Raw genomic sequence first — 17069 nt, 5'->3', positions numbered from 1 at the left:
AGTGGCTGCAGAGTTGTGTCCTTCGTCTATAGATACACTATATATACAAAAGTATATGGACACCCCTTCAAAATTAGTGGATTCAGCTATTTCAGCCACAACCGTTGCTAACTGGCGTATACAATCGAGCACACGGACATGCAATCTCCATAGACAAACATTGGCAATAGAATGGCCCGTACTGAAGAGCTCAGTGCCTTTCAACGAGGCACTGTAATAGGATGCCACCTTTTCAACAAGTCAGTTTGTCAAATTTCTGCCATGCTAGAGCTGCCCTGGTCAACTGTAAGTGCTGTTATTATGAAGTGGAAACATCTAGGAGCAACAACGGCTCAGCTGCAAAGTGGTAGGCGACACAAGCTCACAGAACAGGACCATAGAGTGCTGTCCTTAGTTGCAACACTCACTGCCGAGTTCCAAACTGCCTCTGGAACCAACGTCAGCACAAGAACTGTTCGTCAGGAGCTTCATGAAATGAGTTTCCATGGCCGAGCAGCCACACACAAGCCTAAGATCACCATGCGCAATGCCAAGCGTTGGCTGCAGTGGTGTAAAGCTTGCCGCCTTTGGACTGGAGCAGTGGAAACATGTTCTCTGAAGTGATGAATCACGCTTCACCATCTGGCAGTCCGACAGACAAATCTGGGTTTGGTGTAGGCCAGGAGAACGCTACCTGCCCCAATGCATAGTGCCAACTGTAAAGTTTGGTGGAGGTAAAATGGTCTGGGGCTGTTTTTCATGGCCTCTTAGTTCCAGTGAAGGGAAATCTTAACGTCACAACATACAATGAAATTGTAGATTATTCTGTGCTTCCAACTTTGTGGCAACAGTTTGGGAAAGGCCCTTTCCTGTTTCAGCATGACAATGTCCCCGTGCACAAAGCGAGGTCCATACAGAAATGGTTTGTCAAGATCGGTGTGGAAGAACTTGACTGGCCTTCACAGAGCCCTGACCTCAACCACGCCGACTGCGAGCCAGGCCCAATCGCCCAACATCAGAGCCCGACCTCACTAATGCTCTTGTGCCCGCAGCAATGTTCCAACATCTAGTGGAAAGCCTTCCCAGAAGAGTGGAGGCTGTTATAGCAGGAAAGAGGGGACCAACTCCACATTAATGCCCATGATTTTGGAATGAGATGTTTGATGAGCAGGTGTCCACATACTTTTATAGTGTATCTCCTGTGACCTTTTTAAGAAGTGCAGTGGCGCAGGATGTGACTCCTAACAGTACATACCCAGACCCCTCAGCTAAGTTCAATAACAGTCCACAGCTTTAATAAAACAACGATGGAATGTTGGAATGCAGTAACCGGTAAACATGTTTCCTCATTAGCGTCTTAGTGTTTCTACGTTACCATAGTAGCATGAGTCAGAAAAGTCTGGTTCTCTTAAAACCAACAACAACACTATCATCCCAAGACCAGAACTATCACCCCTTTAGTTCACTTTTTTTGCTATGGAATTGTGGAAAGGTTGTGGTTTCCTTAGCCAAAGTTATAGCCAATTACAATGACAGAATGTTGGAAAAGTTGGAGGTCAACAACGTTTTATAGAAACATATGATTCAAATGAATCACCTCTAATTAATTTCATTAACACATCACTTTGTTGTGTAATTTCTAGGGAATTAGTGAAGTGAGTCTTAGCAAAAACCACGTGGAGGTGCTGGGAAACATGGTGTGCACTATGAACGGCTCCTACATCCTAAACTCTGACCCCTTCATTCTGGAGAAACTGAAGAACTGCAAGGACTTCACCGAAGCTCAAGTCGCTGCCATGGAAACGCTCCTCATTTCAGGGACAACACAGTATGGGTATGTGAATGAGAACTTTTGTGAACAAAGTTTGTTTTGATTTTGATTAAATCACAAAAGTTGTACATGCAATAACAATACAATTTACAATATGAACTTGGTTTTCAGAAAAACAACTACATGGAATCAACAAACGTTGGAAGACCTTGAAACCCTGCCACTGTATCTGACCCAAAACTTCTGGAGCCTGTTCACAACAGTACGTTTATGCTTTACAGTTTTTGTTGTGTGTTTACATCCTTAAATGATCTTTGTAAAAAGGGTGCAAATTAATGATCTAAAAATGTTTGGTTTGGTATTCACAGGAGGTGAAAGGGAAGTTCCTCAAGTCCTTTATGCCTCAGCTGAGGAAGCAGGAAACAGTGAAGAGGAAGCTGAAGACACTGTTCAAGCAGATCAACTCATTCAGCAGATCCAAGCGGGGAGCAGGTAAACTCACTATGCGCTAAAACATCTTGGAGAAACAACTTAGAGAATGATACATTTGCTATGAGATTTTCATGGGTATCATATTTACATACTGGTCTGGTGTTTCTCACCATTGGTTGCTTTTCAAAAGGATGCATCACTGGCAACATCACCCAGTCGGTCATCGCAGACACCTCGTTCCCCTTTGGCTATGACATGACCCAGTTTGACCTCTGTCTGGACATCAGCGTTCTGAAAGACAATCTGGCCGCTTTCACTAAACAAGTCGATGACAACAACTTCCAGAAGATAATTTTAGTCAAACTAAACCAGGTAATGATGACATCAAAATGGCCGTTTCTCCCAGAACGGAATGAAAAATGATTGTATTCATAACAGGGTAGTGACCGTGCATAGATATGAGAAGGGATAGGTATGAGAATGTCATTACTCTCAGAAGACCAGTTATCGTTAGATCAAATGAGTGGAGGACCATAATCATAATAAATGCAAAAATTGTGTTCCACAGGCTTATCCATCTGGAATTGTTGACGAGCAGCTTAAGGTGCTGGGCTCTGTGTCGCGTGTGGCCACTCTTGATGACATCACAAAGTGGAGCATCACCAAAATCGACACACTGTCAGCACTGATGGCCTTTGCTGATGGTCCATGGGAAACAGAGAAGGTATATTAAAGGAAAGAGATGTTTGTACCTTTTTTTTGTATTTCGCTTTTCTCTAATACAGGTCTCTTTCTGTTGATGCATTCAGAGTAAGGCAATCATCACAACATACTTGAACACGTCAGGTAACTCCTTGGGGAGCTCTGAGTTAAATGCCATTGGTGCTAATCTGTGTTCTCTGGATGTGAGCGTACTGAAGACCATCACGTCAAGCAGTCTGAAGTGAGTATATCTGACCTGCTCAGCAAACAAACTGCTAATGAATTATTTCACAGTTCTGTTTACCAACTCATGGGTAACAATGAGACAATATGCCAGCTAAACTGTAGTCCTAAATAACAATGAGACAATATGCCAGCTAAACTGTAGTCCTGGGTAACAATGAGACAATATGCCAGCTAAACTGTAGTCCTGGGTAACAATGAGACAATATGCCAGCTAAACTGTAGTCCTGGGTAACAATAACAGTTTTTTGCATTTCTCATTTATCTTCTAAGAAATGCCAATTCTCTGGACGTGACCTCTTGCTCCACTGAACAGAAGAGGGCTGTATACGACATCAGCAAGAGTTCTTTTAGCTCCCAGCGTATCTCTAATCCAACATATTACCAACTCATCAGCCCCTACCTAGGTAAACACACACACACATACACACACCAGATATAAGTCTTTGCTTTTTTCCCACTTCCTTTTGGTGCGTTTGATTTAGCTTGCCCGGGGGGGTGGGGGGGGCAGGGTTTGTTCTCTTGGGACTATTCCAATGGTTTCATTGCACCGGAAAACGAAATGGGTAAAGCTAATGGAGTATAACAATCTGAGGTACTCTATTCAGTACTTGCTGAAAGTGTGCATTCCTCTTTTTTTTGCCAGGCGGTGCTCCCATTGAAGACATAAGGAGCCTTGCAGCTCAGAATGTGAACATGGACATAACTACATTCAAAGGTCTTGAGAGCACTGTGATTCCTGTAAGTATCAGATAGCTCTGGACCTGCTCTACCTGCTGCTACAATGTAAATACAGGAAACCTGTTTCATCTGTTTGTTTATTTAACTCAGAGTCTGACCGTGAGCGAGGTGAAAGGACTTCTGGGTGCTAACGTGGATGATCTGAAGACATTTGAGAACGACACGGTTGTTCATGCGTGGTTAATCGCGCAGCCTCAATCTGATCTGGACTTGCTGCGGCTGGGTCTGACCGGAGGCAAAGAAACTTCCACAGCGGTGGTGCCGACAGCGGTGGTCCCCCTCAACACCACGCTGGCACACAACGCTGTCACAGCCAAGCCACTACCAATCACCACAACTCAGAGTAAGGAAACATGGACCACCCGCGCACCAACTCTTTACATTACATATAGGCATTATTCCTGATGAACCCTTAAGGGGCAATCTGCAGTTGCTATATCTATTTTTGTACTCCTAAATGAATGATATATATGCATTGATTCTTGAAGAATATCAATTAGAAATGCCACATGAGCTCAGTTCAACTGTCACACTCTATGAGAACCTCAAATATAAGCTTGTTTTTCTCCAATATGTCAGAACAGAGGGATGAGGGCTGTCAGAACAGAGGGATGAGGGCTGTCAGAACAGAGGGATGAGGGCTGTCAGAACAGAGGGATGAGGGCTGTCAGAACAGAGGGATGAGGGCTGTCAGAACAGAGGGATGAGGGCTGTCAGAACAGAGGGATGAGGGCTGTCAGAACAGAGGGATGAGGGCTGTCAGAACAGAGGGATGAGGGCTGTCAGAACAGAGGGATGAGGGCTGTCAGAACAGAGGGATGAGGGCTGTCAGAACAGAGGGATGAGGGATGTCAGAACAGAGGGATGAGGGATGTCAGAACAGAGAGATGAGGGATGTCAGAACAGAGGGATGTCAGAACAGAGGGATGAGGGCTGTCAGAACAGAGGGATGAGGGCTGTCAGAACAGAGGGATGAGGGCTGTCAGAACAGAGGGATGAGGGCTGTCAGAACAGAGGGATGAGGGCTGTCAGAACAGAGAGATGAGGGCTGTCAGAACAGAGGGATGAGGGCTGTCAGAACAGAGGGATGAGGGATGTCAGAACAGAGGGATGAGGGATGTCAGAACAGAGGGATGAGGGATGTCAGAACAGAGGGATGAGGGATGTCAGAACAGAGAGATGAGGGATGTCAGAACAGAGGGATGAGGGATGTCAGAACAGAGAGATGAGGGATGTCAGAACAGAGGGATGAGGGCTGTCAGAACAGAGAGATGAGGGCTGTCAGAACAGAGGGATGAGGGCTGTCAGAACAGAGGGATGAGGGCTGTCAGAACAGAGGGATGAGGGCTGTCAGAACAGAGGGATGAGGGCTGTCAGAACAGAGGGATGAGGGCTGTCAGAACAGAGGGATGAGGGCTGTCAGAACAGAGGGATGAGGGCTGTCAGAACAGAGGGATGAGGGCTGTCAGAACAGAGGGATGAGGGCTGTCAGAACAGAGGGATGAGGGCTGTCAGAACAGAGGGATGAGGGCTGTCAGAACAGAGGGATGAGGGCTGTCAGAACAGAGGGATGAGGGCTGTCAGAACAGAGGGATGAGGGATGTCAGAACAGAGGGATGAGGGCTGTCAGAACAGAGGGATGAGGGCTGTCAGAACAGAGGGATGAGGGCTGTCAGAACAGAGGGATGAGGGCTGTCAGAACAGAGGGATGAGGGCTGTCAGAACAGAGGGATGAGGGCTGTCAGAACAGAGGGATGAGGGATGTCAGAACAGAGGGATGAGGGATGTCAGAACAGAGGGATGAGGGATGTCAGAACAGAGAGATGAGGGATGTCAGAACAGAGGGATGTCAGAACAGAGGGATGAGGGCTATCAGAACAGAGGGATGAGGGCTGTCAGAACAGAGGGATGAGGGATGTCAGAACAGAGGGATGAGGGATGTCAGAACAGAGGGATGAGGGATGTCAGAACAGAGGGATGAGGGCTGTCAGAACAGAGGGATGAGGGCTGTCAGAACAGAGGGATGAGGGCTGTCAGAACAGAGGGATGAGGGCTGTCAGAACAGAGGGATGAGGGCTGTCAGAACAGAGGGATGAGGGCTGTCAGAACAGAGGGATGAGGGCTGTCAGAACAGAGGGATGAGGGATGTCAGAACAGAGGGATGAGGGCTGTCAGAACAGAGGGATGAGGGCTGTCAGAACAGAGGGATGAGGGCTGTCAGAACAGAGGGATGAGGGCTGTCAGAACAGAGGGATGAGGGCTGTCAGAACAGAGGGATGAGGGATGTCAGAACAGAGGGATGAGGGATGTCAGAACAGAGAGATGAGGGATGTCAGAACAGAGGGATGTCAGAACAGAGGGATGAGGGCTGTCAGAACAGAGGGATGAGGGCTGTCAGAACAGAGGGATGAGGGCTGTCAGAACAGAGGGATGAGGGCTGTCAGAACAGAGGGATGAGGGCTGTCAGAACAGAGGGATGAGGGATGTCAGAACAGAGGGATGAGGGATGTCAGAACAGAGGGATGAGGGATGTCAGAACAGAGGGATGAGGGATGTCAGAACAGAGAGATGAGGGATGTCAGAACAGAGGGATGAGGGCTGTCAGAACAGAGAGGTGAGGGATGTCAGAACAGAGAGATGAGGGATGTCAGAACAGAGGGATGAGGGCTGTCAGAACAGAGAGATGAGGGATGTCAGAACAGAGGGATGAGGGCTGTCAGAACAGAGGGATGAGGGCTGTCAGAACAGAGGGATGAGGGATGTCAGAGCAGGGATGAGGGATGTCAGAACAGAGGGATGAGGGATGTCAGAACAGAGGGATGAGGGATGTCAGAACAGAGGGATGAGGGATGTCAGAACAGAGGGATGAGGGATGTCAGAACAGAGGGATGAGGGATGTCAGAACAGAGAGATGAGGGATGTCAGAACAGAGGGATGTCTTGTTGTTATTGTTTCAACTAAAGAGTTCCCCTTTGAAGACTACTGATAGAGTTATCTTCTAACAAGTCCACTATACTGTACGTTCTTGTCCCTACTAATACTTTTCTGTTAGAACATATTACAAGGTGACAGTGGACATTAACATTAACTGAATAATATATGAATGTGTTACAGGATAATTACAAACGATAATTACATAGGATAAATTACACAGCATAATTACACAGGATAATTACACAGGATAATTACAAACGATAATTACATAGGATAAATTACACAGCATAATTACACAGGATAATTACACAGGATAATTACACAGGATAATTACACAGGATAAATTACATAGGATAAATTACACAGCATAATTACACAGGATAATTACACAGGATAAATTACATAGGATAAATTACACAGCATAATTACACAGGATAAATTACACAGCATAATTACACAGGATAATTACACAGGATAATTACACAGGATAATTACACAGGATAAATTACACAGGATAAATACACAGGATAAATTACACAGGATAAATACACAGGATAAATTACACAGGATAATTACAAACGATAATTACATAGGATAAATTACACAGCATAATTACACAGGATAAATTACACAGGATAAATACACAGGATAAATTACACAGGATAATTACAAACGATAATTACATAGGATAAATTACACAGGATAAATACACAGGATAAATTACACAGGATAATTACACAGGATAATTACACAGGATAAATTACATAGGATAATTACAAACGATAATTACATAGGATAATTACACAGGATAATTACACAGGATAAATTACACAGGATAATTACACAGGATAATTACATAGGATAAATTACACAGCATAATTACACAGGATAAATTACACAGCATAATTACACAGGATAAATTACACAGCATAATTACACAGGATAAATTACACGGCATAATTACACAGGATAAATTACACAGCATAATTACACAGGATAAATTACACAGCATAATTACACAGGATAATTACATAGGATAATTCCATTGCTGGGAACTGTATGTTAAAGTGTCTCAAAATGATTTGACCTCTCAGATGGTGTCGGTAATGGAGGAGCACATCCCGAGAAAGACCTGGGAGCCCTCTCTCTCTGTCTGGCACTGGTCACCGTCATCCTGCAGATGATGTGAGACGAGATGATGAGACCACAGTGTGGGCCAGATGATGTGAGACGAGATGATGAGACCATAGTGTGGGCCAAGCATCTTCTAAAATGAACAGCAACAACCTGTTTTACTTTTAGAATTGTTGAATCGTCTTGTACTACTTATAACCAAGTTTACAAATATTTTATTTAGCCAATCACGTTTTAATAATTTATTGTTTTATGTCATTCTTGTTAAGCATCACTCTTGTACGTAATTATCACAAGTATATGTCTATATATATGTGTTCTTATTTGAACATTCCATAAGATTGCACATTTTCATGTTTATATATTTAAATGATCTGTTGTCAAGGAATGTAAAATTCATGAAGTATGTACACCTGTCCTTGTACTTAACCCACAAATATGACCTATGTAAAGTTAGGGCTCTATTCAATCAGTATCGCTGGCCAACAGAAATATAAAGGTAGATTCTGATTGAGCTAAAAATATGCAGTGTTTACCGCGAATGCAGTCTCTGCTAACATGGGAACGTTGCCTTTAAATTTGAATCACGCTGTAAAGACCGAACTTCCGTGATACGGATTAAATGGAGCCCATTATTCATATTTTTTCTTCAAATTAATAAAAATGCAAATATACCATCGGTGCTCAGCTCACATTACTGGATAGTAAAGTGTTGAAAACAAAATACAATACATTTCCTGTATAGCACACGTCACTGTTACGCAGTGTGTTCTGCTTGCAGTACTTCAGGTAAGCCACATGGTGACAGTGTAGTGTATTCTGAATCGTTCTGAAAAGTGAACAGAGGTAGTATTGAAGAAAAAGAAGACGAATAGAAGAATGAAGGAATAGCACCAGTGGTGTAAGGTACTTTAAGTAAAAAATACTTTAAACTACTACTTAAGTAGATTTTTGGGGTATCTGTACTTTACTATTTATATTTTTGACAATACAATCCTAATGGAAATATTGTACTTTTTACTCCATATATATTTTCCCTGACAACCAAAAGTACTGGATACATTTTGAATGCTTAGCAGGACAGGCAAATAGCCATATCCACACACTTATCAAGAGATTACGTGGTCATCACTACTGCCTCTGTTCTGGCAGACTCACTAAACACAAATGCATCTTTTGTAAATAATGTCTGAGTGTTGGAGTGTGACCCTGGCTCTCTGTAAATAATGTCTGAGTGTTGGAGTGTGACCCTGGCTCTCTGTAAATAATGTCTGAGTGTTGGAGTGTGACCCTGGCTCTCTGTAAATAATGTCTGAGTGTTGGAGTGTGACCCTGGCTCTCTGGAAGAAGAAAAAAATAAGAAAAAACTGGTGCTTTATGCTTTGCTTAATATAACGAATTTTAAATGATTTAAACTTTTACTTTTGATACTTAAGTAAATTTTAGCAATTACATTTACTTTTGATAATTAAGTATATTTAAAATCAAATACTTTTACTCAAGTAGTATTTTACTGGCTGACTTTCACTTGTACTTCAGTAACTTTCCCTTAACGTATCTATATTTTTACTCAAGTATGACATTTAGGTACTTTTCCCACCACTGGAACATGTGCTATGTATGCTGGATGGAAGACTGATGTCACCGTCTGACCCTCATAGAAAAACACTAGGTTCAATCTGATTCTTGATGGATAGAAGGTTTCTGTCAGTCGGGCTCACCTACGTGAGCTGTATCATATTTTATTCCGTTATGTGAACAAATGACAGCACCTGATTTGTTCTGCACTTAAACCAGGAAGCAAGAAAGTAAACAAAGACATTAATACATCCCCACATGGATACGGTGTATAGAAAAGTTCATGTAAAGTACCAGGATGTGACCTGTAATGTTTTAAAGCCTATGAACCAGTCCATTTACAGAGTAATGTCATTTACTCACAACCCATCTTGATCATTGTCTTTAAACTGCAGCAGATTTAAAACATTTACATTTGAATCCTTTAAATCAAATCAAATCAAATCAAATTTATTTGTCACATACACATGGTTAGCAGATGTTAATGCGAGTGTAGCGAAATGCTTGTGCTTCTAGTTCCGACAATGCAGTAATAACGAACAAGTAATCTAACTAACAATTCCAAAAAAACTACTGTCTTATACACAGTGTAAGGGGATAAAGAATATGTACATAAGGATATATGAATGAGTGATGGTACAGAGCAGCATAGGCAAGATACAGTAGATGATATCGAGTACAGTATATACATATGAGATGAGTATGTAAACCAAGTGGCATAGTTAAAGTGGCTAGTGATACATGTATTACATAAGGATGCAGTCGATGATATAGAGTACAGTATATACGTATGCATATGAGATGAATAATGTAGGGTAAGTAACATTATAGAAGGTAGCATTGTTTAAAGTGGCTAGTGATATATTTACATCATTTCCCATCAATTCCCATGATTAAAGTGGCTGGAGTAGAGTCAGTGGCATTGACAGTGTGTTGGCAGTAGCCACTCAATGTTAGTGGTGGCTGTTTAACAGTCTGATGGCCTTGAGATAGAAGCTGTTTTTCAGTCTCTCGGTCCCAGCTTTGATGCACCTGTACTGACCTCGCCTTCTGGATGACAGCGGGGTGAACAGGCAGTGTCTCGGGTGGTTGATGTCCTTGATGATCTTTATGGCCTTCCTGTAGCATCGGGTGGTGTAGGTGTCCTGGAGGGCAGGTAGTTTGCCCCCGGTGATGCGTTGTGCAGACCTCACTACCCTCTGGAGAGCCTTACGGTTGAGGGCGGTGCAGTTGCCATACCAGGCGGTGATACAGCCCGCCAGGATGCTCTCGATTTTGCATCTGTAGAAGTTTGTGAGTGCTTTTGGTGACAAGCCGAATTTCTTCAGCCTCCTGAGGTTGAAGAGGCGCTGCTGGCCTTCTTCACGATGCTGTCTGTGTGAGTGGACCAATTCAGTTTGTCTGTGATGTGTATGCCGAGGAACTTAAAACTTGCTACCCTCTCCACTACTGTTCCATCGATGTGGATGGGGGGGTGTTCCCTCTGCTGTTTCCTGAAGTCCACAATCATCTCCTTAGTTTTGTTGACGTTGAGTGTGAGGTTATTTTCCTGACACCACACTCCGAGGGCCCTCACCTCCTCCCTGTAGGCCGTCTCGTCGTTGTTGGTAATCAAGCCTACCACTGTTGTGTCGTCCGCAAACTTGATGATTGAGTTGGAGGCGTGCGTGGCCACGCAGTCGTGGGTGAACAGGGAGTACAGGAGAGGGCTCAGAACGCACCCTTGTGGGGCCCCAGTGTTGAGGATCAGCGGGGAGGAGATGTTGTTGCCTACCCTCACCACCTGGGGGCGGCCCGTCAGGAAGTCCAGTACCCAGTTGCACAGGGCGGGGTCGAGACCCAGGGTCTCGAGCTTGATGACGAGCTTGGAGGGTACTATGGTGTTGAATGCCGAGCTGTAGTCGATGAACAGCATTCTCACATAGGTATTCCTCTTGTCCAGATGGGTTAGGGCAGTGTGCAGTGTGGTTGAGATTGCATCGTCTGTGGACCTATTTGGGCGGTAAGCAAATTGGAGTGGGTCAAGGGTGTCAGGTAGGGTGGAGGTGATATGGTCCTTGACTAGTCTCTCAAAGCACTTCATGATGACGGATGTGAGTGCTACGGGGCGGTAGTCGTTTAGCTCAGTTACCTTAGCTTTCTTGGGAACAGGAACAATGGTGGCCCTCTTGAAGCATGTGGGAACAGCAGACTGGTATAGGGATTGGTTGAATATGTCCGTAAACACACCGGCCAGCTGGTCTGCGCATGCTCTGAGGGCGCGGCTGGGGATGCCGTCTGGGCCTGCAGCCTTGCGAGGGTTAACACGTTTAAATGTCTTACTCACTTCGGCTGCAGTGAAGGAGAGACCGCATGTTTTCGTTGCAGGCCGTGTCAGTGGCACTGTATTGTCCTCAAAGCGGGCAAAAAAGTTGTTTAGTCTGCCTGGGAGCAAGACATCCTGGTCCGTGACTGGGCTGGGTTTCTTCCTGTAGTCCGTGATTGACTGTAGACCCTGCCACATGCCTCTTGTGTCTGAGCCGTTGAATTGAGATTCTACTTTGTCTCTGTACTGGCGCTTAGCTTGTTTGATAGCCTTGCGGAGCAGACACTCTCATGCAGATCGACTTTATAGTTGGTGCATCCCATGTTAATTAAGATGGCTCGGTAACACAACACACATCACAGTCATAGGAAGTAAATTTTTTCCTCAATAAAGTAACTATCAGCAAAGTCAGAGCAAGTAAGACAGGTGTTAATGCAAAGAAGAGGCCGTGGGATTCATCAACATACTCTTTATCAAGTTGAAGTGCAATGAAATACCCTGAAAATGTAGGATTTGTTCAGCAAAGCCCCACTTCTTCTAATCTTCCGATTCTAATTGAAGTCTTCTGACAATCCCTTTAGGCCTGTAGTTTATACATAGTGATGTACATCCACTGAAAAGGGAGAAAAAAAACTGCGTTGAGATTTGAGTAATAACACAATTCATTGGTCATCTAAAATTGAAACAGTGAATTGACATCTTAACATATTGAAGTTGCTCTGGATAACTGCATATCAGACAGTTCAATCCAGCAGGCGGTGTAATCATGTACTTGTTGGGTGCCCATTTAGATACGAAAATACCGCCTAAACACAAGTGACCTTCGGGTTAACACAGAGTTTTATGATGTTTGACATCAAAAGAAACAAGGCTTTAGGGCATTAGGTTTTTATTCCAGCCGAGCGCAGCCCGGCACTAACACACCTGATTCAGATGTTCAACCATAGTCTTTAGTCTGGACCATGACTAACAGAATCAAGTGGGTTACTGCAGGGTTGGAGATAAAGCCTGAACAACTAGTACTGCAGGGTTGGAGATAAAGCCTGACCAACTAGTACTGCAGGGTTGGAGATAAAGCCTGACCAACTAGTACTGCAGAGTTGGAGATAAAGCCTGAACAACTAGTACTGCATGGTTGGAGATAAAGCCTGAACAACTAGTACTGCATGGTTGGAGATAAAGCCTGAACAACTAGTACTGCATGGTTGGAGATAAAGCCTGCACAACTAGTACTGCAGGGTTGGAGATAAAGCCTGAACAACTAGTACTGCAGGGTTGGAGATAAAGCCTGAACAACTAGTACTGCAGGGTTGGAGATAAAGCCTGCACAACTAGTACTGCAGGGTTGGAGATAAAGCCTGAACAACTAGTACTGCAGAGTTGGAGATTAAGCCTGAACAACTAGTACTGCAGGGTTGGAGATAAAGCCTGCCCAACTGCCCACAGATTTTAAATGTGTTTTGCCTCATCCCTCTGTTAGGTTCTTATTTTTCAGAGTAAATAACTCACGGACACTAGAGAAGCTAAGTAACCAAGTTTAATTCTTCCCAAAAGGGTCGACATAGCTGTATTCAGAAGGGGGGAAAAAATTCACACAAACACTGATATTTAACGATGTTTAACCCTTTCTCCTAGGCTGAGTCTCCTCTTCCACAACCGAACAGCTAATGCATCCCTGTTGCTAGACAGAACCTTAGTGATATCTGTTCTTCCTCACTTCATTTTAACTGACCTCTATGCCAAAGTGCTCACTCCTCCCCAACTCAAAGCTGTTATGGTTATTGATACTAGACTGTGTCTCTTCTCCTCCCAGAGGATCCCTGATGTCTGACAATAATATACCCTGACATAATGTAAACGTTAGTGACATTGTTAATATCTAAAATCTCCACCCGTCTCTCCTTATCAATGCCTGCCACATGTAATCACTTCCCTGCACTCAACACATTACAAGCTTAGTTGCACCCAATATATACCTTCCTCCTATAACCCTTAACCTCTGGTCTAGACCCTCCACTATATACCTTCCTCCTATAACCCTTAACCTCTGGTCTAGACCCTCCACTATATACCTTCCTCCTATAACCCTTAACCTCTGGTCTAGACCCTCCACTATATACCTTCCTCCTATAACCCTTAACCTCTGGTCTAGACCCTCTGCTATATACCTTCCTCCTATAACCCTTAACCTCTGGTCAAGACCCTCTACCTCTACGCTCCATCAGTGACATGAAGTAACATTTCATATTCTCGGAAACTAACACCTCTCAAACATAACATTTTTTAAATTCTTCATCAATTTAACATTTAACAGGATTTAACTGTTTTTACTTATGGTTATTAGTAACTTCATAAATGCGTCAAGTCACCCAAATCATAGACTGTTTTCTCTGCTACCGCACAGCAAGTGGTACCGGAGCGCCAAGTCTAGGACCAAAAGGCTCCTTAACAGCTTCTACCCCCAAGCCATAAGACTGCTGAACAATTAATCAAATGGCCACCAGACTATTTACATTGACAACCCCCCCCCCCCATTTGTTTTTACACTGTTGCTACAGTGTTTATTATCTATGCATAGTCACTTCACCCCTACCTACATGTACAAATTACCTCAATTAACCGGTAGCCCCTGTATATATCCTCCACATTGACTCTGTACCGGTACCCCTGTATATAGCCTCCATATTGACTCTGTACCGGTACCCCCTGTATATAGCCTCCATATTGACTCTGTACCGGTACCCCCTGTATATAGCCTCCACATTGCCTCTGTACCGGTACCCCCTGTATATAGCCTCCATATTCACTCTGTACTGGTACCCCCTGTATATAGCCTCCACATTGACTCTGTACCGGTACCCCCTGTATATAGCCTCCACATTGACTCTGTACCGGTACCCCCTGTATATAGCCTCCACATTGACTCTGCACCGGTACGCCCTGTATATAACCTCCACTCGAGTCAGTGTGCGGGGGTACAGGTTAATTGAGGTCATTTGTACATGTAGGTGGGGGTGAAGTGACTATGCATAGATAATTAACAGTGAGTAGCAGCAGTGGGGGGGAAATCAATGTTAATAGTCCGGTGGCCATTTGATTAATAGTCCGGTGGCCAGCGATGCAACCGGTCAGGACCTCTCCATGGTGCAGCTGTAGAACCTTTTAAGGATCTTTTATTTATTTTTTATTTTACCTTTATTTAACTAGGCAAGTCAGTTAAGAACAAATTCTTCTTTTCAATGATGGCCTAGGAACAGTGGGTTAACTGCCTGTTCAGGGGCAGAACGACAGATTTGTACCTTGTCAGCTTGGGGGTTTGAACTTGCAACCTTCCAGATACTAGTCCAACGCTCTAACCCCACATGTTGTATGTCTAGGGACCCATGCCAAATCTTTTTGGTCTCCTGAGGGGGAAAAGGTTTTGTGCCCTCTTCACAACTTTCTTGGTGTGTTTGGACAATGATAGTTCTTTGGTGATGTGAAACTCTCAACCTGCTCCACTACAGGTAGTATACTCCTCAATGCCATTGGATGAATCCCGGAACATATTCCAGTCTGTGTTAGCAAAACAGTCCTGTAGTGTAGCATCCGTGTCATCTGACCACATCCGTATTGAGCGAGTCACTGGTACATCCTGCTTTAGTTTTTGCTTGTAAGCAGGAATCAGGAGGATATAATTATGGTCAGATTTGCCAAATGGAGGGCGGGGGAGAGTTTTGTATGCATCTCTGTGTCTGGAGTAAAGGTGGTCTGGAGTTTTTTTCCTTTGGTTGCACATGTGACATGCTGGTAAGAATTTGGTAAAACTGATTTAAGTTTGCCTGCATTAAAGTCCGCGGCCACTAGGGGCACCACTTCTGGATGAGCATTTCCTTGTTTTCTTATGGCCTTATAGAATTGGTTGAGTGTAGTCTTAGTGCCAGCATCGGTTTGTGGTGGTAAATAGATGGCTACGAATAATATAGATGAGAACTCTCTTGGTAGATAGCGTGGTCTACAGCTTATCATAAGGTACTCTACCTCAGGCGAGCAATACCTCAAGACTTATTCTGTTATTGACAAAAAGACACACACCCCCACCCCTCATCTTACCAAATGTAGCATCTCTGTTCTTCCAGTGCATGGAAAATCCCTCCAGCTCTATATTTTCTGTGTTGTCGTTCAGCCACGACTCGGTGTCCCGTTGGTAGGATAATCGTAGGTCATCCATTTTATTTTCCAATGATTGCATGTTAGCAAGTAGAACAGAAGAAAGTGGCAGTTTACTCGCTCGCCTACGAATTCTCAGAAGGCAGCCCGATCTGCGTACTATCTTCCTCGTCTTTTCTTCACGTAAATGACATGAATTTGGGCCTGTTCCCGGGAGAGCATATATCCTTCTCGTCGGACTCATTAAAGGAAAAATATTTTTTATTTTCGTCATAAGAGACGGTAACAGCAACATTATGTACAAAATAAGTTACAAACAATGCAAAAAAAACTAGCAAAATAGCACATTGGTCACATTGGTCACATGGGTCACATGGGACATGTATAATATCAGCCATCCTCTTCGGCGCCATTTTGTGACACACCTTGTGTGTTAGTGGCGGACGGCTGGCTTGGGTCTCCAATCTATTCCATTGTCTGTTCTCATCCACAACACCCTCTTGCAGGTACTACCTTCTTCATCTTCTCTGCTTCCTAAAGCAGGATAAGTGGAAAAAAGAGAACGAGAGGGGGTAAAAAGAGGCTGGGGTGTTAAACTGTACAGGCCGTGCTGGGAGTCATGATTCCTGTCCTGAAGGGCAAGTGGGCAGGCATCGCCACAGACACCTACGGCGTAACATTATACGGGCTTCTGTTGTTAAGTTAAACTACCTCTGCAACTACTTCTTGCCGTACTTGAGGAACACCTTGTTTCCAAAACGTTGTGTTTCACTTTGAGGACCCTATCTATGAGTGGCGATGGCCTCTAGTTAAGTAGACTGTGGACATGGTCTATAAATCTATAGTAAGTGATGCCTTCTCGACATGGCTCCTCGTGTTTAACTCTGAAATAGAAGAAGGTACATTTCTACACACCTTTTATAGGAAGAGTGTTAATGTTCCCACAGGGCCATATCTCCATGTTACGTCGCTTGTTTATGGAAGACAGATGGAAGATATAGGCCGACGCCTGTGCTAATTAGCTATCTTGGGTGTTCTGAACATCTCTGTGCAAGCCAACTGGGGAGGAAGCCATCTGGGAGGAAGCCAACTGGGGAGGAA

General features: G+C 44.0%; 1 protein-coding gene across 1 annotated transcript in view; it reads left to right on the top strand.

Annotated features, from left to right (window-relative positions):
• LOC109893827 (uncharacterized) overlaps positions 1-8619 on the top strand; it is a 105636-nt gene extending 97017 nt beyond the window's left edge. Inside the window, 10 exon segments of the mRNA XM_031828087.1 lie at positions 1623-1813; positions 1922-2012; positions 2119-2242; positions 2373-2554; positions 2751-2906; positions 2992-3125; positions 3401-3534; positions 3774-3868; positions 3959-4211; positions 7897-8619. Of these exon segments, the coding sequence (XP_031683947.1) occupies positions 1623-1813; positions 1922-2012; positions 2119-2242; positions 2373-2554; positions 2751-2906; positions 2992-3125; positions 3401-3534; positions 3774-3868; positions 3959-4211; positions 7897-7991 (1455 nt within the window). The 3' untranslated portion in view covers positions 7992-8619.
• The last annotated feature ends 8450 nt before the right edge of the window (positions 8620-17069 follow it).

This window comes from Oncorhynchus kisutch, linkage group LG7 (assembly GCF_002021735.2).
Source record: "Oncorhynchus kisutch isolate 150728-3 linkage group LG7, Okis_V2, whole genome shotgun sequence".
Lineage (NCBI taxonomy): Eukaryota > Metazoa > Chordata > Actinopteri > Salmoniformes > Salmonidae > Oncorhynchus > Oncorhynchus kisutch.
The sequence above is the reverse complement of the archived record's forward strand: the minus strand, read 5'-3'. Positions and strand labels throughout refer to the sequence as shown.